Below are 24,392 nucleotides of genomic sequence, written 5' to 3'. Positions count from 1 at the left end.
TGGATTCAGAAGTAGCTAGATGACACAGCTGAACAGCCTAACTGATACTTACAAAGAATGATTCTTCAAAGATAAAAATAGCCCACAAAAAAAAAAAAAAAAAGGAAGAAAGAAAGAAAGAAAAAAGAAAAGAAACCCTTCAGAATCTATGTCCTGAGAGTTCTTCCATTTGCACCAGGATTTGCTCTGCCTCTAGCTACTGTCTAGCTTGGGAGGTTGATCCATAGGCTTTCCCTTTTATAATCCCCGATTCAGATAACTATCATTAGCAAAATGAGACTGTGGACTACTAACTTCTTCTATTATCACTTCTTACATCTCTCTACCTTGCCAACTCCCTATCTCCCTACTTCCTTCCCTTCCTTCTTTCCTAAAAAAAAAAATTAGCTGAATGAGTGGCTAAGCATGTTCTAGGTATTGTACACATTTCTAGAAGTGCAAAGCCAAATAACTGTGATTTGACCTCAGAGGAGCTCTATTTAGTTAATGGCACAGTCTGACCTCCCTAAATAAATAATACTAACATAAAATGGTAATGTTATACTTGAGATATTTGCTGAATAACATGCAGGCTTGGAAATAACATGGAGTGACTATGATCTTATATGGCTAAACCTTGAACTTTCAATCCAAACAATACACAAACATCTTAGTAGGGAGATCTGCAGTTAGTAGTAGTCTTTCAAAGTTTGCTATGTCATAAGTATGGCAATGTCTTGAGTAGGCAGAGACCTTTATTTTGAAACAGAAAAAAGAATGATTAAATATGTAGAGTATTTGAGGAATGTATGAGGAATGTCTATTTCATTATGTTAGGGCAGGATGTAGACCTTTCCAACTCACATGATCTTCTCAGTATCAGAACAATCAATCATATCTGAAAGTGACAATAGGTGGAAATAATCAAATAACAAAGAAGATACATAAACATTGTTAAGTGATTTGGGCTCTAGCCAGGAGTTAACAATGTTAGAAAATACTTTGCAGATGATTATACACTTAAAAGCCATAAACACTGACTGATTAAAGAAATTTACTAATTTAATTTTAATTAAGTTTTGTTACTCCAAAGTAGAATTGCAATAAATGTAAAAAACATGTATGGAATGTGCTTTCTTTTTTATTCAGCAAAGCATACATTTTTTAAAAACATAAAATCATTCAAAAAAACCAGCAAACATGCCACCAAACACAGCTAAGTTTCCCTGATGATAACATGTTGTGACTTTTTATTTTGGCATGTAGAGGTCATGGAAACTCACAATATATGCACAAAGATTCTAAGTGCTTATTTGGAACAAAGAATTTTGAGTTGTAAAACCATGAATGGCTTATAGAATGCAATTTACTAAATTAGTCTTTGTTCTTACAAAGTGATCTTATCCTTTGACAGTTGAAAATATATATAATCTATATTTTTACAATCAGTGACCCACAGTCACTGATTAATTTTCATCATTGGTGGAACTGGCAGAGTTTTCACTCTCTTCAGCTGGTGGGCTGTGTCCCCGCTGGCTTGGAATAGCAGGAAGCACTCGGTTTGTCCATAGAGGTTCTCCAGATAGAACTGGGAGGAAAGAATAGAATGAAAAACTTTCAAGGTTTGCATCTCTCAGAGTCTCACAAGGAATGATAGCAGTAGAACTGTGTTATTTCTGAAGGAATGGAGGCCCTTCTAAGAAGCTTTTCTTGGGGAGAGCTAAACTGCAGGAGAAAGCCATATCTATCTATCTATCTATTCAGGCTTACCACATGTAGTCAGGGATGCCAAATATGCACAAATACAAGGTGGGGCCAAGTTTGATCAAAACATGATCAGGCTGTTCGTGCCTAGCAGAGCCTTCTTTTCCTAGGGTGGTGTAGCCCTTGATGGCCAGGTCAGCACAAGGCTCTAAATAAGCCCCAAGACGTTTGTACTGTGCTTTTATGCAAAAGTCAAAAGGTTCTCAGGTTTCTTTTAGGAAAAGCACTGTACCTTTCCACTTCGTTTTCATAGAGCTACAGTTGATCAAAGATCTTTATCTTCCCGTCTCCTTAAATTTAATTGTGAAAAGCAAAGCCCCTGGGTTCTGCCAAAGAAAATCCCATTACTTTGGCTTCCCCAAGCCACACCAGGATTCAAGGCTGAGTGTTAGATGTCTTTGTGACTACATTTAGATGAGTGTTAGATGTTTTTGTGACTACAAAGACAATCAGGTGTCTTTGTGACTACATTTCTGCTTAAAGACAAGGTCAGACTTGAATTTCATTCAATGATTGAATTCACACCATCCAAAACTCTCCCTTTAGACAAATTAGTAAGGGCAAAGGAAATAATCTGTCAAGGCAGAGATCTTGGTCTGTGCTACTAACTCTGTGTGTGACCTTGGACAAATCTCTATCTCTCCCTTCCCTTATCTGAAAGAAGACAGGGTTGTACCTAAAGGGTTCTAGAACTCTTGCTTTGTCCCATCTGAACTGTAGCCTGGGGCATAAAAAATATATTGGATATTTACTCTGTGCAAACAGCTGCAAAGGGTTTTATGTACATTATCTCATTTAATCCTCTCAACAGTCTTATCAGGTTGAACTACTCTTATAAGCTAAGTGAAGAAACTGAAGTACAGAAAGGTTAAGGAACTTGTCTTAAATAGGGCAGCTTCTAAATCATCTAACCTCTGCAATTAAGAAGATGTGGGGGGAGAGAGAGAGAGAGAGAGAGAGAGAGAGTGTATGTGCACACAAGTGCTTGAGTACATGTTATAAAAGAGTGGGTTGGGATAGGAAGAACAGGAAGGAAGGAAATTAAAATCCAGTGAGTAGGGGCTTTCCTGGTGGTGCAGTGGTTGAGAGTCCATCTGCCAATGCAGGGGACATGGGTTCGAGCCTTGGTCTGGGAGGATCCCACATGCCGCGGAGCAACTGGGCCCGTGCGCCACAGCTGCTGAGCCTGCGCTCTAGAGCCCGCGAGCCACAACTACTGAGCTCACGTGCCACAACTAGTGAAGCCCACGTGCCTAGAGCCCATACTCCGCAACAAGAGAAGCCACTGCAATGAGAAGCCCGTGCACCACAATGAAGAGTAGCCCCCGCTCGCCGCAACCAGAGAAAAAGCCCGAGTGCAGCAACGAAGACCCAACGCAGCCAAAAAAAAAAAAAAAATCCAATAAGTATCACCTGTTTCATGTGACAGCTGACTCGGTATCCTGTAATTCTGCTTCTGGCTCTGCTACTTACTACCTAAATAACGGGCAAGTTATGTGACCTCTCTGGACTCAGTTTTCTCATCTCTACTGCCTCAGAGTACAGATATAAGGATTTACAATCTCCAAATTTCTAGGCATGGGGCTCAGGAATCCCCTTTATAACAAGGACCCCAGATAATACTTAGGTACAGGCAAACTTGATCACTTGGTGAATAGAATATATTAACAGTTTATACTGTGAGAAGTTTTGCATAAAATAACGCTAACAGTAAAACTGATGAACAGCATCTACTTGATTATTCCTTTCTGCTTAGGAATGCATTAGCCTGTGAGTGCAGAGGTAAGACACATTTCTATCTGTCCAACATAGTAAGGAAAACAATGTCAGGAAGCCAGTCTTAAGAGAAGAATTTTTAAAGAGAAGACTTTTAAAAGAATTTTTAAAGCCAGTCTTAAGAGAAGAATTTTTAAAATTTTTAAATTTAATTTTTAAATTTTTCCTGACAGGTAAATGTCAGGAAGCCAGTCTTAAGAGAAGAATTTTTAAAGCATTAAAGACATTAAATAGTACATAGCAAAATAAACGTCTGTTATTGTTTTTATAGTCCAAACACAAAAATTCCTCAAGGGAGGGAGTTTATTTTTAAACAAGCATTACCATGTTGGATGAAGCTTTGAAGACTGTCTCTATTTTATTTTCCTGTAATGTACAGGGTTGGGCGCCTGATGTTCTCTTGAAAAAAATGAAAGTAAACCAAAATAACATTTAGCCCTGTCTAGACGTGTTAACAGTGTTAACCTTTGCAAAGGAAGCTGAGGAAAATTCAAAATACTTACATTTTTGGTCTGGTAGGGGAGCCAGGTTGTTCCGGGTGAAAGGAAGATCCCAGATTTTAGGTCTGTTTGGGGAGAGATGCTGAAAATTTTGTCCTGGGGACAAACATATTTGCATCAATCATATGAGACTCAACCAAGGGCAAATTATAAAATCCAATGGATAAAAGAATCATAAAGGTTGTTATAGATCATGAAATTTATGATGTTAACAACAACAACAAAATACTAATAGCTCTACCATATTCAGTTTCTATCACATGCCAGTCACTGTTTAAATGAAAGGAAAAGGTATCAGAAATCATTTCTTGAGTAAACTATTTAAATACAATTTTATAAACAAGCACAGTTGGCCATGCACTCTACAAAACTTAAAAGTTTGAAAAATAACATAGGGTATTAGTGTATCACATATTGGTCAATCTGGGTTGAATGAGTGGGTGATGAGTAGGATATATTCTTCTAGAGCTGTGTTTCTTACTCCTGGCTGCACAGAGAAATTATCTGAGGAGTTAAAACAAGATGCTACTCTGGCTAAACACCACACCAAATAAATGAGTATCTCTGGGGCTGGGATAGGATGCCAGAGTTTTGTCAGCTCCCAGGTGATTCTGTTGTGAATCCAGGATTGAGACACACTGATCTAGAAGATGGGAGCTGAGTGAAAGCACTTGGGAGATCTGCATGATCTAATTTAGATGACCAGTAGAGTTATGCTGGAGCTATGCATAACAGCTCTTAAATTTTCAGGAATTTTGTGAGCTGGTTTACATCATACTTGGTGGCTTGACATCAGCCATGGTGGGAATATTTACATCAGGGAAATCAGCAAGTACTGATTTTTCTCTGGAGAGCCACCTATTAAACATTTATTAGCACATGACTGATTACAAGAGATGGATGTTCCAAACACCTGAAAATAGAAGGGACTACACAAAAGTTAAGTCCATTTAACAAGTTGACCAAATGGTATAATAAATAGGAGTTTGGGCTCTGGGGTCAGACAGGATTAGGCTTAATTCCCAACTTGGGCAAGTGATGTTCTGTCTCTAAATCTTAATTTCCTCACATGTAAAGTGCTGAAAATAATTTTATCTGTCTTTTTCAGTTGTCATAAAGATTAGGAGAACAAAGGTAAAGCATTTAGCTTATAGAGTAAACAATAAACATTAGCAATTATTACAGTGTTATTCTGTGGCATGTTTAACATGATCTCCTGGACAGTGGGGCACGTATTCATTTGATCTTTTTGTTTAGTAGTCTAGTAGGAACCAGAATCACTACAGCAACACTCATAGGGTTTAAGTCTTCCGTTTGGGTAAAGCAGTCCTTAGAACAGGGGAAAAAAAGCATTAGCCATGATCCACCTCCCATCTGCTTCAGTGAGTCCAGTGGTAGATTTGCAGGGGCAGTCATCTGAGCAGTGTCATTTGATGTCATTTGATGAATAGTAAGCAAAATTTCTAGTCTCCTTGGTGGACATTTTGCCATTATATTTTTATTCCTTTGAACTCTGAAGGTTAAATAACCTCACAAGCCATTATTTAAAAGAAAACATTCCTAAGTAGAATTACAATAAAACCCATATCAGCTCATACCTGATTATTCATCCATGAACACTTGAGCAGAAATTTGCAAAACCAAAAATGAGATAATGATAATTATGGATAATGCATATTGAGCACTTACTATTGCCAAGGGCTAGACTAACTGCTGTAGGCATAGTCTCATTTAATCCTAACAATCACCTTCCCTTGTGAGATAGAGACTATTATCATCCCCATTTTACAAATGAGGACACTATGGCTTGGAGAAGTTCTAAATTGTCTGCAAGATCACATGATGGGAAGTGTCACCCAGGCTCTGGACCTAAAATCCACACTATCCTGCCTCCTTAGGGGCCAAAGCAATATTGATAGGATGGGAGAAGCGGCAGAGAAGGACTTTAGCAGTGATTTGGGAGGAGGTGGGAGGAGAGTTAAACTTTTTTCCACACTGGCATTTTGCTCAGTTTTGAAGGACAAGGCAGAATGTGCATAGTCCAAAGTTCTCTTATCTGTGCTGTAGGCACCTTCAGGGAGGGTCCAGCCTGTCGGGACAGGGTTGAGGACCACTGTCTTAGAATAAAAAGGCAGGAAACGTTTTCATCGTTAAATGAGGAAACAGAAGTGAATGAAGATTAATAATAATTCAGCACTCATCTATGGCAAACTCACTGTATTCCAGAGCCTAGAGTACAAACAGAAGGCAAGGTGCTCAGGAGGGGCTGATGGGAAGAGAGACAGGTAAAGTTGTACTTTTGAAGGCCATGAGTAGTGCTGTGAGGGTATCAGAGGTCAGTGTGTCTTGAATCCCATAGACCTCGCTTGAACATCTGCTCTGCTACTTCCTAGCAAGCTGTGACCTTAGGCCGGTGGGCTAACCACTCTACTCCTCGATTTCTTCATCTCTAAAATGGGGATAAAAATTCCTCTCCAGCAGTGCTGTTGAAGGGGAAGTATGTGGTTCACTGCCCCAGAGGAGGCTTAATAAGGCAGAGATATTCCTTTATGATGGATAGTAAAAATGGGTCACACCTCCTACAGCAGTCAGGGTAACTTCTACATAGGAGGCAAGTTTTAGGCTGGCTCTTAAAAGATTGTAGGAATCTGTCAAGCACACAGTGGATAAAAATAACATGGGCAAAGACGTCATAGAGTAAAAAGGTATGTAGTTGTATAGGAACTGAGAGATATTCATGGAACTGTTCAAGGGGATGGGGGGTGGGAGGAAAGGATTTGAGACGGGAGGTGCAGAAGTTGAGAATGGGAAGTGAGGCCAGGCCATGTTGGGAGGACTTTGTTTGCCAGCTAAAGAATCTGGCCTTCGTCCTGTTAAGATGCAAAGCTTCTGATGGGTTTAAACAGAGGTGGTCACAGCATCAGACCTACCTACTATCAGACCTGAGGAGGAGAGTGTGTTGTTGGGGGGATACTCTAGAAAATTCTGGAGAAGAAAGTTCTCTCTTGAGGGAGAAAGGAAGCAAACACTTTGTTAGCTTCCTTGTGATAGCCTGCAAATAACCAGCCTGGTAGCAAACACCACAGAGCTTTCTGTTCAATTTTCTCTGAAAGCTGCTCTCAATGAATTAAGCTGATGTGCTCCAAATTCCCTCATTAAGTTAAGTGCCTCATCCCGCATCTCTCTCCATCTAGCCCAGTGACAGGTCTCAATAAATGTTAAGCAATAATCATTAGAGCTAAATGTTCAGGGCTGCTGATGTAAGCACAGGACATTAGCTGCCTGGAATTCAAACGGTAGCAATCACTGCCTGCCCATGTTATTTCTACTAAACCCAGGGTGGGAAAAGAGAAAATCCAAAGTAAAGGGGCCATCCAAGTTCAAGCCAGTGGTGCTGTGGTATGGTTTATAGTATCCAAATGCTTTGCTACTTTAGGTTTCAAATCAAGTATGGGAGCTCAGTGTAGAAATCTACTGAGTTTCAACCTGCCTAGACTAACAACTTGAACCCCTTAAGTGCACCCTCCCAACTGTACTCTGGAAGCTTCAGCAGTTCTAAAAACAACACCTCAAATTGGGTTAAAAAATATTCACAAAAATAAAATCTATAAGGCAGAGAGAAATCTTTTTATTTGGGGGAGTACAGTGTAATTTCTAAGAAAACCACATTGTAGGTAATTTGGTAAGCATACTAACAAACTGGACTTTGAGACTTAAAGAGAGAAATATGTACATTGCCATGGGATAACTTCCTATTTAGGAGGTCTGGGTTCAAGTTCTGAATATGTCCTTAGTGACATATTCAGAACAACTAGTTGTAAGACTGAGCAGATTCTAGGCCATGTAAATTATAACTGGAAAGGGCCTCATGAAACAAAATGGTCCCAGACTCTGTATCCAGAGGGTAGGAAAACTGTAGCTGAGAGATGACATGTCTTGCCTTATCAATCAGGGCTCATTCAGGAAAATAGAGACTTCTTTAGGCCTTGAAACAGAGGGAATTTCATACAGAAAGGTGGTTATACTGGTTGGTGGAAAAGGTGAGAAGCCAGAGGACAGGGTAGAAGGACAACCCAGAGATTAACCACAGCAGGAAGATGCAACCACGTCTAGGCTGGAGTGATAAGGGGAAGAGTTGGTATCACCAAGGCTCAGAAGCTAGTGGGAGCCAGAACCACAGAGTGAGGGGCTTTGTGGAGGAAGTGGGAGGAATTGGAAGCCCTGTTGGAGAATCCATAGGAAGCAGAGGGACACTGTGTAGAACTACACTTGTTTTCCTCTTTCTCCTGCTCTTACTCTATTGCCAGCGCCTCTTGGTACTCGGCCAAAAGTACCTGGAAGCAGCTGCAAGGGAGCCTGGGAAGTGTAGTTTCCTGAGATACAAAGTAGAGCTGGAGGGAAGAGACTAGATCTGAGAGCAAAAAGGCAGCTGACTAGCACACTTACTTAAATGTCATCATCTTTTAAACAAAGGTCATCTGTAGCTTGTCTCTAAGGCATAGTGCTTAGCATAGGGCCTGGCACACAGCTAAAAAAAAAAACCCCACAAATGCGTATGTGTGTATAGTACTATGCTCAATCACTGTTCTAAGTATTTTATATGCATCAATTTGTTTAATCTTAACAGCAACTCACAGCCCTACATGTTAGGTATTTCCTCCCATTTTTGACATGAAGAAACAACGGCTCAGAGAGATTCAGTAACAGCAAGTAAATGAGAGAGTCAGAATTTGAACCCAGATAGTGTGACTTTAGAATCCCTCTCTTGGGGCAATTCCCTGGCAGTCCAGTGGTTAGAAGCTGGCTCTTTCACTGCCATGGTCCCAGGTTTGATTCCTGGTCAGGGAACTAAATCCCATAAGCCGTGTGGTGCAGCCAAAAAAAAAAAAAAAAAAAAAAGAATCCCCTTCTTAACCACTGGATGTGCTGCCTCTTCATAAATCAGGATAATAGACATTATCCTTTAAAGACATTATCCATTAAAGAATGAGTGAAAGAACTAAGGTCCTTTCCGTTTAAAACTTATGATTTTGTATCTAAACATGAGAAGAAAATCAATTTAAAGTGAGTTGTATAATCAGTTTAGCAAATCCATGTACCTTAAAGTCCATTTATAGGCTGAAGATTCTTGGGAGTTTATCTCGTCATGACTCAGTTACCTAGGATGGCTCCTAGTTATTATCAGCATTCAAAAACATTGGTTGTTGGGGCTTCCCTGGTGGCGCAGTGGTTGAGAATCTGCCTGCTAATGCAGGGGACACGGGTTCGAGCCCTGGTCTGGGAGGATCCCACATGCCGCGGAGCAACTAGGCCCGTGAGCCACAACTACTGAGCCTGCGCGTCTGGAGCCTGTGCTCTGCAATAAGAGGGGCCGCAATAGTGAGAGGCCCGCGCACCGCAATGAAGAGTGGTCCCCGCTTGCCACAACTAGAGAAAGCCCTCGCACAGAAACAAAGACGCAACACAGCAAAAATAAATTAATTAATTAATAAACTCCTACCCCCAACATCTACAAAAAAAAAATTGGTTGAAAAAATAAATGCTTTGGTACAGGCATGGCTAATTATTTGACATTCCCTTGGAGAATTCTGCTTCTCCTTTTCTGCCCCATAGGACTTTTCAAGTTACTTCATTGGAAAAGTGAAACAAATCCTCAAACCAATTTATTGAATTTCTTTTTATTTTAAATAATATAGAAGGTTTTAGATGGCACATGTGACAGAATCTACTAGCTCTCTATCCAATATCTATTCTCTTTTTCCTCCTAGAAACAAAAATCCAATTTTGGAGGGACGGTCATGTGCCCAGTTAAAAGGATCCGATTCCCAGTCTCCCGCGCAGATAGGCATGATCATGTGACTAAAGTTCTGGCCAACAAAATGGAAGCAGATTGTGGAATTTATGGGAGATAACTTATTAATGGGAGCTAATTCAGCTGGCGGACATCCATTTCCGCCCCACCCCCTTCCTTCCTCCTGCTCTGTCAGACATTATGAAATGTGCAATGATGCAAAGGATGAAAGGCATAGGTTAAGTTGTAGAGCATACAGATGGAAGGAGCCTGGGTCTCTGGTGATCATGGATTCCCCAAGCACCTGGGAACCATCACCTTCGACTACTTTCATATGAGAGCAATAAACTTCTATGCTGTTTAAGCCACTGTTACTTTGGATTTCTGTTACAGGCAGATGAACCCAATCCTAACTGATATAGAAAAGACAGCCCAAGGCTGTCCTGGGAACAGAAAAAGAACAAGACTTTCACAAATTTCAAAAAATTTTCAAAAAGAAGATATTAGCCAAGACAGGACTAACTCCAGAAAGTAGGCTGAGTCAAGGCCCTGGAGGCCACCAAAGTGTCAAAGACAGCAGATCAATATCTTTTCTTCCTCACCCTTCTGCAGAACACAAGGAAAAACCACCCACGCACGCTTCAGTGCTTAGTGGAGGAAGTAAAATCTTGAGGGAAGTTTTTCTCAGGAAATAGCCTTCATGTGTTTATTCCTATCTATCCTGTGCTTAAAAACATATAAATATGTATGAGGGAAGCCATACTCTACCTCACAGGTTTCAGGCATCAGGCACGTGAAGATGAGTGAGGAGAGCCAGACTCATACTGCATATTAAACGGGAAGGAATATTCCTTGTTTCCAAAGATATACTGTGCTCCTCTACTTCTTAAAATATACATAGCCCCCTTGGGCTTTCATTTTTCTACTTCTGAAATAAACATGGTTCAAGCAATATATCATTTTTCCTCTTAACCCTACTATAAGCAAAACAACAACAGAAACTTGTTGATAAAGAACAACTGACACTCCACGGACAGATACAGGAGAGTGGTGCAGACTGGGTTGAACTGGGGACAGTGATGTCCAAGTGATGTCGATGGGGATAGTGGTTACTCAGATCCAGGCAGTTACTGCCAAGTGAAATTTGGGTTCAGTGTTGCCAGACTTTTCAACTTCTCAAGAGAAGCTGGAGTTTTAAATTTTTATGTCAAACTTCATGATTTTTAAAAACTAGTAATTAATTCACTTGATTACTGCATTAGTAATGAACTGATTTTGGAAGTTGTTTTGCAGCCTCTGCTTTAGAACGATAGTTCTTAGTCTCTGGTATACATCAGAATCACCTGGGGGCCGTTAACAAAGAAATAAAAATTTTAGTGTGATACATTTGTTTAACACAAATGTTAAATGGGAAAATAGGTACGTATATATTGCTTGCATGTGTATAAAAATATAGATTCTTTAGTGTGATACACTTATTTAAAATGTATATATACATATATATTTAAATATGTATAAAATATCTCTGGAAGGTAAACAAAAAATTAATAACATAGCTTTGGATGAGGGGTACTCGGTAGCTGGGGCAAGAGGCAGGAGGGAGAATTGCCACGTGACCCTTTGGTGTGTATGGAGACCTGAGCCACACATGTGTGAATGTGTTCTCTTTCTACACGTATACATAGAAGGCATTGCCATTTTCCCTTTTGCCTCACCAAGATCTTGGTTCAGTAGTCCTGGAGTGGTCATCGAACACATGATTTAAAAACAAACAATCACACAAACAAATCAACCCCTCGTAGGTGATATTGCCAAGTATCCCTGCTTAAGAATACTTGCTAGTGGAAATAGTAATATTCCTGCTCTAATCTGCCAGTCACCACACATATCTGCTACGATGAGATAAGATGAGAAGGCACATACTTTTACTTGATGATTGCTCTCGAGGTGGAAAAGCAGACTGTTTCCATAGCCTGGAAGTCCTGAAGCCAGTACACTCAAGGGAAAAAGGTAGCCTAATCACCCATTTCCATTCTGACCCTGTCCTCTAGGCCACCTACTGTCACTCCAGTTCCTAACCCAGGACTACAAAACACATTTCTTGTATAGAATCTGTCAGAAATGAGAAAGAAGGAAGCAGGGACATTACCTGATGAAGGATTATGTAGATGAGGAAGATGTGGCGGCCCTGACACCTCCTGGTGACTGGATCTGCCGGTAAGCAACCTGTCTAGCAGCTTATCAGAAGAAGACACAGTCCAAGCTTTATAGAACACCTGGTTATCCAGCAATACCTGGCAGCCAGTTCTGTTGTTCAATAAATCCTGCTCACTTCGGCTTTTCTGAGATTGCTGGGCAGCATGATGAGTACCAGAGCTCAGGCCAGCATGGGAAGTGGCCCCCTGGGAGGCTGTCAGGAAGTTATGGCCTAGGGTGATGGGTGGGAGACTCTGCGTTCTGATTGGCGGAAGTCCTTTATGGGCCAGAGGCTTCTTTTCTGGCAAGTGATATTTTGAATTCTCTGAGGTCCTCTTCTTAAAGTCAACCATAGCCACCTGATCACCAGGCTGTTCTTGGCAGTTGGTATCCATGTTGCTGTCAAAGGTGGTGATGATGTCATCAACTTCCGAGGTGGGCTCCGCCCTGTGCCAGTCCCTGCAGTGATCTTTCTGATAGGCCCTCTGCTCTTCTTTTCTGTTCCTGCAGAAGATTTGATTGAGCATGCTGAATCGTCCCTCCTTCTTCTGGGGTCTACTCTTCTGGGAAGGAAGGGGTCGAGTAGGCTCTGTTCTATGGGAATATAAAATAACAAGGATGCTATGTGAGGGCAGGAAGTGGAGACACCAGCAGTAACCACACAACAGACCTCCCTCTATTCCATCCACCTGAGCAAGTTGTCTGAGATCATCCACAGACACTCGAAGCCCTCTCAAGTCAAAGGTGATGTGCAAGAGCTACTCACAACCTCCTTGGCCATCCCCTTCCTTGCCATGGTCAGTTCTCTGTCCAGTTAGAACATTTCTTAGTTAGATTTCACCTGCTCCCTCAGGAACTATCCTTTCAAAATTTGTCTTCTCCCAGGGATTAAGTAAGCTGAAAATACCTCAAAGTATTACTGTTCTCACTTCTTAAGGACAGTCAGTAGGAGTGCAAGCTTTAAGTCAAACAGATGAAGGCCAAATGTGGAGTACATTTGGCCTTCAGGCTTCAACTAGCAGCAGCAGGGTGGAGGTTGCAGATGTCGGGGGAGTGTGATTTTAGGCTTTCTTTGAAAGGGATCCCAGGTGATCTGGGCAGAGCTCTGATAGGAAGCCTGCCCATTTTACGCTGTTTGTGTGTTGTTTCTTGTTGAGCTTTTACTAAATTTCCTATTGAAAAAGTGTACTAAAGGAAGCCGAGGAGAGAAGCTTTTGTCTGGGCTTCAGCTGCAGAAGAGGAAGTGTGTATTCCAGAGGTTGGGCGTGGCAGGAGAAGAAAATGAGCAATGCCCAATGAGCAGGCAATCTCTAAAGGAAAAACCGGTCAGCAGCTGTCCGGCTGGCTCTTCCTGTGTGGAGAGTTTTCCTGAGGCACTATTCTGTTTTTGTTCCTTGGAAAATTCTGTGTTGTTCTCTTCTGAGGCCACAATTGATTTAATGCTTTCTGTGGTATGAGTTAATGATGAAACCTGACTGTGTTCATGCCCTAAAAGCCAGATTGCAACATTATTCTTTGGAGTGAGATATTATAATATGTAATTTGAAAAAATCACCCCTCATTTTGGCTGCATATAATGAATGGTTTTTGTTTTTGTTTTTTTTCTGCAGGTCACACAGTGTATAAATGAATCTTTATTCCTGTGATATATTTTTATCCTCCTTTCATCTTCCAATAGGCTTTTTGAAATATTAAACACAACTTCTGGACTCCTGATACTACCAGAGAGAACCCCAGGAGATCTCTAGCATTCTTTCAAGTTTTCCCATACAGAATATGCCCCTGTGCTAACTGATGCTACTTCAGCATCTTCTATAAACAATCTCCTCCTCCTCTTAAGGTTGTGATTTTGGTCAGTGGGTCTCAAAGTATGGTCCACTGAACCTGGAGGTGAGGGCCCTGATAGTCTTCAGAAGTTTCATGAGGTTTAACCTATATTCATAATAATATCACTTCTCACCAGTGTTTGGGTTTTTTTTTTTTTTTTTTTGTGGCGGAGCACAGGCTCCGGACCCGCAGGCTCAGAGGCCATGGCTCATGGGCCCAGCCGCTTCGCGGCACATGGGATCCTCCCCGACCGGGGCACGAACCCGTGTCCTCTGCATCGGCAGGCGGACTCTCAACCACTGCGCCACCAGGGAAGCCCCTCACCAGTGATTTTTCCACTGGTCTGCTTTTTACACCAAGGGTGCAAGAGAGCAAGTGGGTGAAACTGTGGGCTCCTTGGCACAAATCAAGGTGGTAACAACAATAGACTTTCATTAAGAAAATTGCCATTAAACTTAATAATGTCCAGTAAATGTTATTAATTTTACTAAATATTGATCCTTGAGATACATTTTTTCGATAAAATAGGAAGTACTCATAAACAATTCTATATACTGAAGTACAATGGTCGTTCTGAGGTAAAACATTTGTGCCGTTGTTTGAGTTGCTAGCTGAACTAGACACTTTTTTCATGAAACATGATTTTTATGGCTTATAGGCAAGCTGTGGTTATTTGGAGTTGGGCATTTGATTTCTCAAAAATGAACAAAGTGAGCCTGTCATTTCAAGGTAAACAATTGACATTAATTGTTGCCAATGACAAAAATCTAGCTTTCAAGCAAAAATTAGAATTTTGGAAAATTTGTATGCACACTGTGAGCTTGACAGCTTCCTGATACATAGAGGCTTTTCTGATGAGATCAGTGGTGATATTAACAAATGTGATTTTTTTTCTGGTATTGTATAATGAAATGTACTATTTGGAAGATCTTCATAACTAAGTAAACCAATATTTTCCAAATGACCAATGCAAGATATTATAAAATCATGCATAGATGTAAGACACATTTAAAGTGCTAGAGAGATGAATGGATTTTAATGTAACAGAATTCAAAAACTTCACTGATATGGTGACAGAGTCCACATTGCCACTAAGCTTTAGGAAACTACTACTTGTCAAGTTTTGGCGTAGTATCAAAGGAAAAGTATCCACAGTTATCTGAAAAGGCTCTTGAAATACTCCTCCCTTTTTCACCTACATATCTATGTGAGGCCAGATTGTTTTCATACACTTCAGTCAAAACAACCATATTGCAATGGATTGAATGCAGAAGCAGATGTGGGAATGCAGCTGTATTCTATTAAGCTTCTATAAAGATATCAAAGAGATTCAAAGAACAAAGTAGAACAAAACTGCTCTTCTCATTACATTTTTTTTGGTTTGTTTTGAAGAATGGGTTATTTTTTAACTAAAAATATGGTATTAATATTAACTTGTAAATGTAATGGGTTATTACTTTAAATTAATAACAAAATATTTTTTCAAAAGTTTCTCAGTTTTAATTTCTAATGCCATAAATATTGATAGGTGTAACTCACATAAACAAAAGCTCTTTAGGGTCCTCCATAATTTTTGAAAGTGTAAAAGGGTCCTGAGAACAATAAGTTGGAGAAACGCTGATTTAGGCAAAAGAACAATTAAGGGTATATGGCATACTCTAGGGCCTGTGTGCCAGAACTACTGAGCCCGCGTGCTGCAACTACTGAAGCCCACACGCCTAGAACCCATGCTCCGCAACAAGAGAAGCCACTGCAGTGAGAAGCCCGCGTACCGCAACGAAGAGTTGTCCCCACTCGCTGCAACTACAGAAAGCCTACGCGCAGCAACGAAGACTCAGTGCAGCCAGAAATAAATAAATAAATAAATAAATAAATAGTATATGGCATAAAGGGACGAGGAAAGGGAGAAAAAGGAAAGAAGAGATTAGAGTTCAGTGAATATTAGGCTGATGGATTCAGGCTTACTACTATCATTTTGCTCCATAGCGTCAAGGACATGTCATTACATGTTAGATAATGGCAAACACGATTATTAAGTTATTGCTGATTTTCTGCTAGTTTTGGCAGTTTAAACAATTTCATCCAATTTTATAAATCTTTGAAAGGAAGAAAAAATGAGTGCCTCCTGGTGCGCTCACCTGCTCTCTTGGGAGAGGAGCTTGACACAGGCCGTGTGACCGCAGTACAGGGCATAGGCCAGGGGTGTGCTCTCACTGATGTCTCGCAGGTTGCTGTCTATGCCCAGCTCCAGCAGTGACTGCACACAGTCTGCCTTTCCTGCAGCTGCAGCCCAGTGCAGAGGTGTCCTGGGGGACCACAGGGGAACAGCATAAGTGTCTGAGCACATGAATGGTACAGGTTACTTAGCTGGCAACAGCTCCTGCTTGAAGTTGGGTCATGGCAGGAAAGACTTGTTGCTATTTACAGTGTGGAAATGGTATGTATTAAATGGGGCTTCAGGATGATGGTGTATGTGTGTAAGGGCCTCTCCTCTAAGTCTGATATTCTGTGGCCTTCCACCTGCTTTGGTCTTTCTGAGAATTTCCTAGAAGAGGAAGTAGTGGGTCAAAGGGTATGAACAATCATAAGGCTCTTTATACATAGTGCCAAACTGCACAGTTCCAAAAAAACTGGCTCAATCTCTCCTCCTACTAGCTGTGTCCCTACTCCTTCCCAATATTGTATTATCACCATCTTTAAAGACTTTTGCCAACTTGGTAGGCAACATGGTACTTCAGTGTTGTTTTCTTCTGCATTTCTTTAATTAATAGTGGGGAAGAACTTTTGAAATATATGTTTATTTGCCATTTGAGTTTCTTCACTAAAATGATTCCTAATGCCCTATGCCCATTTTTCTATTAGATTATTAGTTTTTCTTACTAATTTATATGGGTTTTTAAAATATTTAAGGTATCAATTTTTTTCTAGGTTATGTTTATGAAAACATTTTCTCTAATTTGTTACTTAGCTTTTAATTTTTTTTTTTTTTTTGCGGTACGTGGGCCTCTCACCGTTGTGGCCTCTCCCGTTGCGGAGCACAGGCTCTGGACGTGCAGGCTCAGCAGCCATGGCTCACGGGCCCAGCCGCTCTGCGACATGTGGGGTCTTCCCGGACCAGGGCACGAACCTGCATCGCCTGCATCGGCAGGCAGACTCTCAACCACTGCGCCACCAGGGAAGCCCTTAGCTTTTAATTTTTTAGTGATTTTCCATAAAAAATTTTAAGGAATAATCACATTTATTTACCTCTTCATTTTTGGTTTGTTTCATGATTTTATGTTTTAGAAAGTCCTTCATCAGCCAGAAGGTGGATGAATATTCATCAGTATTTAAACCTTGTTAAATGGCAAAACTATTATTTTCTTAAGGAAGAAAAAAAAAAAGCCTGAGACTGGAAGAAAATATTTGCAAACTGCACATTCAACAAAGAATTTGTATTCAGAATATGTAAAGTATTCCAAAACTGAATAAAAAAATACACATGCCAATTAAAATAAATTAGCAAAAGATCTGAACACTTTATCAAAGAAGATGCATAAATGGTAAATAAGCACATGAAAACGTGCTCAATAACATTTGTCATTAGAGAAATGCAAATTAAAACACAATGGGATACAACTACATATTTATTTAAATGGCTAAAATTAAGAAAAAATAAAAAGAATGTATATATAGTATGTGTCTGTGTGTGTGTCTGTGTGTGTGTGTGTCTGTGTGTGTATAACTGAGTCACTGCTGTACAGTAGAGATTGGTACAACATTGTAAATCAACTATACTTCAATTAAAAAAAAAACTGGAAAAAAAAAAACCCAAACCTGGCAATACCAAAGGCTGATGAAGATTCAGGGTAACCTGAACTTTTATACATTTTTGGTGGGAATACAAAATGGAAACAGTCACACCAGAAAATAGTTTGTCAGTTCCTTCTAAAGTTAAACATACTTACCATATGACCAAGCAATCTCACTTCTAGATATATAGCTAAAGAAATGAAAATTTATGTTCATACAAAAACTTATACACAAATGTTTATAGCAGCGTTATCCATAATTGCCTAAAACTGTAAACAACCCAATGTCCTTCAATGGGTGAATAGACAAACTATAGTTCATCCACAAAATTGAATCCTACTCAGCAATAAAAAGAACAGCCTACTGATATATAGAACATAGATGAATCTCAAGTCATTCTACCAAGTGAAATAAACCAATCTCAAAAGATTACATACCGTATATTTCCATTTATATAACATTCTGGAAAAGGCAAAACCCAAGAGACAGAACTAATCAGTGGTTGCCAGAGCTCAGAGATGGGGGAGGCCTTGACTACAAAAGGACAACCTGAGTTGATGCTGGAGGTGACAGAATTGTCTTGAATCTTGCTTGTGGTGGTTACATGAATCTATGCATGTGTTAAAATTCATAGAACTATACATCAAAAAAAAAGTAAATTTTACTGAATGTAAATAAAAAGCAAACCAATATTTTCTTCTAGATTTATTTGGATTAAAAAAAAAATGCACGTGTGTCTGTATGTGTATTTTGATAGGTGTGGTGAGGCCTGGAGCCAGTCTGACCATTTTCCCAGTTACATAGCCAACTTTTCTCAACACCATTTATTAGTGCAGTGGGATCATATTTTGAGATCCTGACCTATATATGTACTTTTCTACCCTTCCTCTTTCCTCATTTAAGGATATGGTTGATTTTATGCTCAACCTCAGGGGAGGGATATAGCAGGGTGGATAAGAGAAATAGTCAGTGTCTTTCTGTTTCCAAAAGCCAAGCCCAGAACTGAGAGCAGATTTGGAGTAAATTAGCTCCCCAGCTGTAGAAAGAACTATCAAGGCAGATGGGACAAGAAGGTGATAAGAACATAAAGGACCACTGGACCCAAGAGCAAAGGGGACCCGAACCTTGCTTCCTTGGCAGAGATGCTGGGAAATGGGTGGTGGGGGATGTCTGTGTGGTGTGCCTGGGCAGTGGGACCCTGGGAGGCTAAGGAGGGGCACAGTGAAAGAGGACATGCCTGTGAATGGGGTTTCCCGTGAAGAGAGTGGCTACTCTTCCTGTCAGTCACTCTGGGAAAGGATCAGTCCTGAGGCAGGAAAGGAGGGCATGGAAGGCCTCTTCTTGGCTTTACTCTGGGGCTTGACCGCTGGCAGAAGGCCACTCCTGGGAGAGCCAAGAGGTCTCTCAGACATGGAGGCAGCCTGCGGGCTGGGCATCTGTGAAGTGGCTTGGGTCTTAGTATTCGGAGAGTAGCCATGTCCACAGTGCGACCACAGTCCCCATGGTAAATCGTGTCCTCTGTCAATCAAGCATCCTTTTCCTCATGTTATGATATGGGCAGAAATTTGAGAACCCTTAATAGGAGCGTATATTTTTTCAACGCAGTCATCAATCACACTGCCTATTTGAACATGTAGCAGATATGATTCATTCCATTCTGTGTGAATGAGGACTCCAAACAATATTTATTATGAAACAAGATGAGGCATCAGCCATATTATGCCTTCCTGCTTAGAGAATATATTGCCCATAAATTCAGTAGATGGAGGGCTGGATATCAATGTAGTCAGGTTTACCAACACGTGACAATTCTCTCTGGAGCACTGTGAAATACTCCTTCACAACAATTGCTAAGAGTGACTGTTTTAATTCTTCTGGCCATCAACATGGAAGAAGAAGTCCAGAAGGACACAGGGGAAAATATTATTTTGCAGAGAAACAGGAGAAGCATAGATAACTTCTAACTAATACACATAGAGCCTTTGTGGGCAATATGTAGCACCCAATTTCAGGTTATCTAAGCTGTAGCTCCTTTCTTATCTCTAAGCTTCAGGATAGTCCTACAAACATAGCAGACTGGACTCAGCTATCACAGTGAGGAGCTGGAGAATCAGGGCCCATGATTCAGAAGAAATTCATCAGAGACAAGCAGTGGGCGATGAGGTGGTCTCTGAAGGGCAGGAGATGACGGGTACAAGAATGCAGTGTTGGCTGGAGTGTCAGAAGCCAAGGAACGATTTATGGAACATGCAAACATTCTCTAGATAATTCCCAGATATGTGTAAGTAGGAGAGTTTGATAAAAGACTCTCCCTCCTGAAAATAAATGACTTGGGTACTAAAGGAAAGTATGACCTCATAGACTGACGAAATTTGGGACATTTAAGCTACACAGGCTATTTATGAGTTATGTGTTCTGTGCCATCAATCTTAGGCTAGTACCACCGTGTTTTAAATGTCATAGATTTATGATGTGTTTTAATATCTAGGAGGACTAGTTTCCCCATATTTTCCCTCATCCTCGTTTTTGTTTTTTTTAAATCATTGCCTTATTTTTCTTCTCTTTCCTCAAAAACTGTCTTTCCACTGGGGGAAAAAAAAAAGAAGGAAAGCAAAGTCACAATTGTTGCAAATGCGTTAAGTACTTAAACCTATGAAAATTTTGAAAAATTCTATACTAATATAAGCTTACAGTTTCAATGTGAAGGCACAGCTACACAATGCAGGATGCAGAAACTGAAACAAAATGAAGAGCAGGATTTGATTAGTGCATGCAACACATGAGCTGAACTTTGGAGCAGGAACTAGACCTTTCTTGAGATTTTACTTCACTTTGAACCCTTGTAGGACCCAATCTTTTGCCTTTTCTTTCTGCCCTTGGTTTTTCTTTCTTCCCTGAGGCTGGGGGAACTAAATTTTCTCTGCTAAGCATGTGATAATGCGAAGTGGGAAATACTCTATTCAGAGCTGGTTCTACAAGTATTCTGAAGTAGGCAAACTGTTTTCTAGCCCTCTTTTCCTAGGTGTGTTCTTTTCTTCTCTTTTTGGATCATTCACCTTTTCTCCTCATGTAACTAAGTCCTATTACTTTCTTACCTGCTCAAGTTCAACATCTGCTCTTAGGAAAAGGTCTACTTTCAATGATTTATACCTTAATTTTAATTAAAGTCATCATGTTAACCATCTTCAGCTTCTGAGACTTACTGGAACCCAAGAATTTTTTCCCCCTGTGTTATAAGGATTTCAGATATCAGGAAGTAGGAAGTGCTTCTTGGGGCATCTAAAATCATGATAAGTAGATGGCTAGATTTGCACTTCAATAGAAAAAGGTAAACAAAACTATACGTAGTGTACAAGCCTTATACTCATTTTCAATAGTCTTATTTGTTGTTATATTATTCTTATATTTCCATTGAGTCTATGCCTAACTGAAAGAAAGGTTAGATACACATAGTAATTGAAAAGTTCTAATAGTTGATTATGGATGAAGGGCATGTAGGTAAAAAGCTCTGTTTAGAAGTCAAGGGTACAAGTTTTCAGTTAGATGCTAAATACCTCTGAGGCAAGTCTCTTTACCTTTCTGGACTCAGCTTCCTTTTCTATGCAAATACATCTTTAATTACTGAAGAAACCCAAAGCAGAACCCTGATAAGGTCACATCTAGTTCTGAACACAAAGCCTCTATTATGCTCTTCTCTGGATAACAAGAGCTTGTTGACTTTATGACATAATCTAGGAACAAAGGAAAAGAATTAAGACTTACTGTTAAAAACGAAAAGCGCCTATAGCAGGAAGCTGATATACAGAAGGCCTTCTGAGAACACTGAGAACGGTTAGCAAAAAGTGGAAAGTCTGACAGTACTGTACAGTCATGGTGTTTCTCTTCATAACAATGATTTTTCCTGCCCTGACTAAAATAGAGCAGCTTTTATTGTCACAAGCACATGTATAAATATTACTGGCAGTAAGGCTATAGTCATACAGGATAACTCCTTAAACATCTTTGAGATTAAAATTTGGAAAAGATGACTGGTAGTTCCCCACATTTCTAAGTTGCCATGGATACCTGTCGTCCACATCCAGAGCCTGCAGGTTGCACTCAGGGAATCTTGCCAGCTCGTTGATGATGTCACTGAAACCTGCTGCTGCGGCAATGTGCACACACGTCTTCCCACTCTCATCGTCGTAGTTGATTATGGACGGACCCTGGTGATGGCTCAGAATGATGGAACACAGAATTCTATTTCCACTCTGGAAAACAGAGTCAAAGAAAGCTCATTAGGTACAATCCAGTGCTCTTCCCTGTCTATGCAAATTAAGATAAAAATTCAAAGCAAAAAAATTCAAAACAACAAAAAAATAAAATTCATTTTATCAAACCCACAAACAAATTTCCACTTGTCTCAAGTCACTGCAGGGATTTTTGTCTCCTGTAGGAGCTAAATTGTCTTCCATAATCAGTGAACTAAGGAGGACTTAAATACAGGTGTAATTGACTGACATCAGAGCTAGCACAATGGGTGGGCCACCTAGATGACTTCCTCATTAAATATATTCGTTTTGTTTCCCCCACTTGCTGTAGAGGTTAACCCCTGAGAAGCTGGCAGAGTTAATTTTAATGTTAACAAAATGACTATGACGAGTACTGACTAGTGACATAATGATGATCAGAATGATCTGGTAATGGTCAAATTGCTATAAATTGCATGTAATCTAATTGTCAAAAATCCTTTGTGAAAAGAAGTGGGTCATAATTTAGTAGCTAATCGATAAAAAGAAATAAAAACAAATAAGTATGAAAAGGAAAGAATTTTAGGCAACCATCTAAACTGGGTTCTTCTTTCTGTGTAGGTGTATAATAAGTTTTTATCTTATCTTTTTTTTTTTTTTTTTTTGGCTCTGTGGGTCTTCATTGCCGTGCATGGGCTTTCTCTAGTTTCCGTGAGCGGGGGCTACTCTTCCTTGCAGTGCAGTACGCGGGCTTCTCATTGCGGTGGCTTCTCTTGTTGCAGAGCACGGTCTCTAGGGTGCACAGGCTTCAGTAGTTGTGGTGCACGGGCTTAGTTGCTCTGTGGCATGTGGGACCTCCCAGGGCCAGGGATCGAACCCATGTCCCCTGCATTGGCAGGCGGATTCTCAACCACTGTACCACCAGGGAAGCCCTTATCTTATCTTTGAAGGGAGGCTACTCTACACTCTTTTTAGTAACCTGTCCCAGCCTTAAAAGTCACCAGCTCTTTCTTGAGAGTGTCCTACATCTCTTCAGCTTGAACAAATGAGTAAGTAAATGCTGTGCACATTACCTTTCATTGTACTGAAAAATACAAAAAACACTGCATAAGCATTTGCAATTTTAGATGACAATAAATCCTCAATGGCCAGTAAATTCTAGTTTTATCTCACACAGTGGAAAAGTCTTATCTTTCAGATTTCTCCTGATATCTGTGTAAAGATTATAAAACAGTCCAAATAATTCATCAGCATTTTAATTTTCTCAGTGACTCTATAGAGACACTGCATCTCCACGCAGCAGGTCTCACGGGAAGAATGGAGGTCTCTAGGAGGCGTGAGGAGCAGGTTACAGAAACGGCAGAGACACGCTCTAGTTCTGGGGGCCAGGAGCCAGGTCACGTGCCAGGCTCAGGGTCCTGGGCAGAAAGAGTGTTGAACATTTTTTTTTTTTTTAGCATCTTTATTGGAGTATAATTGCTTACTATGGTGTGTTGTTTTCTGCTTTATAACAAAGTGAATCAGCTGAGAGTGTTGAACTTTTTTAAAGCTGCAATTCTAATACATTCCAAGTGCTATTCCACAGCCACCTCCTAATAAATTTTCCCATGTAACATTTCTTTTGGCATTCCTCCCACTTTATTATCCCAGTTTATTTGACCCCAGGGCTGTCTTTTAGAACCTCTGAGTCAGTTTGCACAATTCTGTGGAACAGCACCCTTTCATTTTTGCTTTTCCTCTTCCTTTCCCTCCCCTCTCCCTGTTTGCACTGAGGACTCTCTGGATATCCCGTTACTCAGCGTGGCTTCACAGGGAAGCATTACACAGTGAACCCTTGAGTGTGCTCCCACTGTATCAGGGGACCGCAGCTGATACAAGTTCTGCAACCTCTTGCAGGACCAAAGGCTCAGGGCACTCAAAGCTCTCAACTTTGAGCCCCAGCAAGAGTGCTGAGTGGGTTTTAAATGTTACAACCAGGGCCAGCTACATAATTTATGGGGCCCAGGGGAAATGTGGAGCCCCTGCTCACATGGCAGAGGAATAATGTATTCCCTTCATCTATGGTGTCTCTCTGGACCTGTCATTGCGATTTTTATTTGCTATTTAGTGTCACACTCCCTTGGGTTGGGCATTCTCACGGTGATTGCAAACCCTCACAGGTGCCTAGGGCCCCATCTTGCAACTCAGCACATGCTCAATCCTGACCCTCCCTGAGTCTGTGCCCAGACCCCTGCCAGGGGACTAAGGAGCTGGGGCCTGAGCATCTGTCCCAGGGCAGCAGGGAGGTGGGACTGTGTGAGCTGAGGCTCCAGTGTCCTATTAGACTTAACATACAAAACACAGATTCAACGACAGAATTACTGAGAATTTTCAGATGGCCACAGAGCATTATACCCGGAGCACAGAGCTCCCTGCTGAGTGTGGGGCATCTGTGGCTTTACTGGTCACACACCCATAAAGTGGGCCCTGCCTGCAACCTTTTTCCTTTTTACCTTCTCATCTTCCCCCTTACATCCTCTTTCTCCCTCCATTCTTCCT

General features: G+C 40.7%; 1 protein-coding gene across 1 annotated transcript in view; it reads right to left on the bottom strand.

Moving 5' to 3' along the window:
* Positions 1–1,104: 1,104 nt before the first annotated feature.
* The window catches only part of ANKRD55 (ankyrin repeat domain 55), a 101,332-nt gene continuing 78,044 nt past the window's right edge, over positions 1,105–24,392 (bottom strand). The window contains exons 8-12 of the mRNA XM_027101091.1: positions 21,691–21,875; positions 15,972–16,139; positions 11,960–12,600; positions 4,023–4,115; positions 1,105–1,567 (exon numbers count right to left, since the gene is read on the bottom strand). Coding sequence (XP_026956892.1) covers positions 1,446–1,567; positions 4,023–4,115; positions 11,960–12,600; positions 15,972–16,139; positions 21,691–21,875 — 1,209 coding nt within the window. The 3' untranslated portion in view covers positions 1,105–1,445. The remainder of the gene's footprint in view (positions 1,568–4,022; positions 4,116–11,959; positions 12,601–15,971; positions 16,140–21,690; positions 21,876–24,392) is intronic.

Source organism: Aethalodelphis obliquidens, unplaced genomic scaffold (assembly GCF_003676395.1).
Source record: "Aethalodelphis obliquidens isolate GAN/ISIS:26980383/991018 unplaced genomic scaffold, ASM367639v1 scaffold4, whole genome shotgun sequence".
NCBI classification, from domain to species: domain Eukaryota; kingdom Metazoa; phylum Chordata; class Mammalia; order Artiodactyla; family Delphinidae; genus Aethalodelphis; species Aethalodelphis obliquidens.
This window is presented reverse-complemented; position numbering and strand designations above follow the sequence as displayed.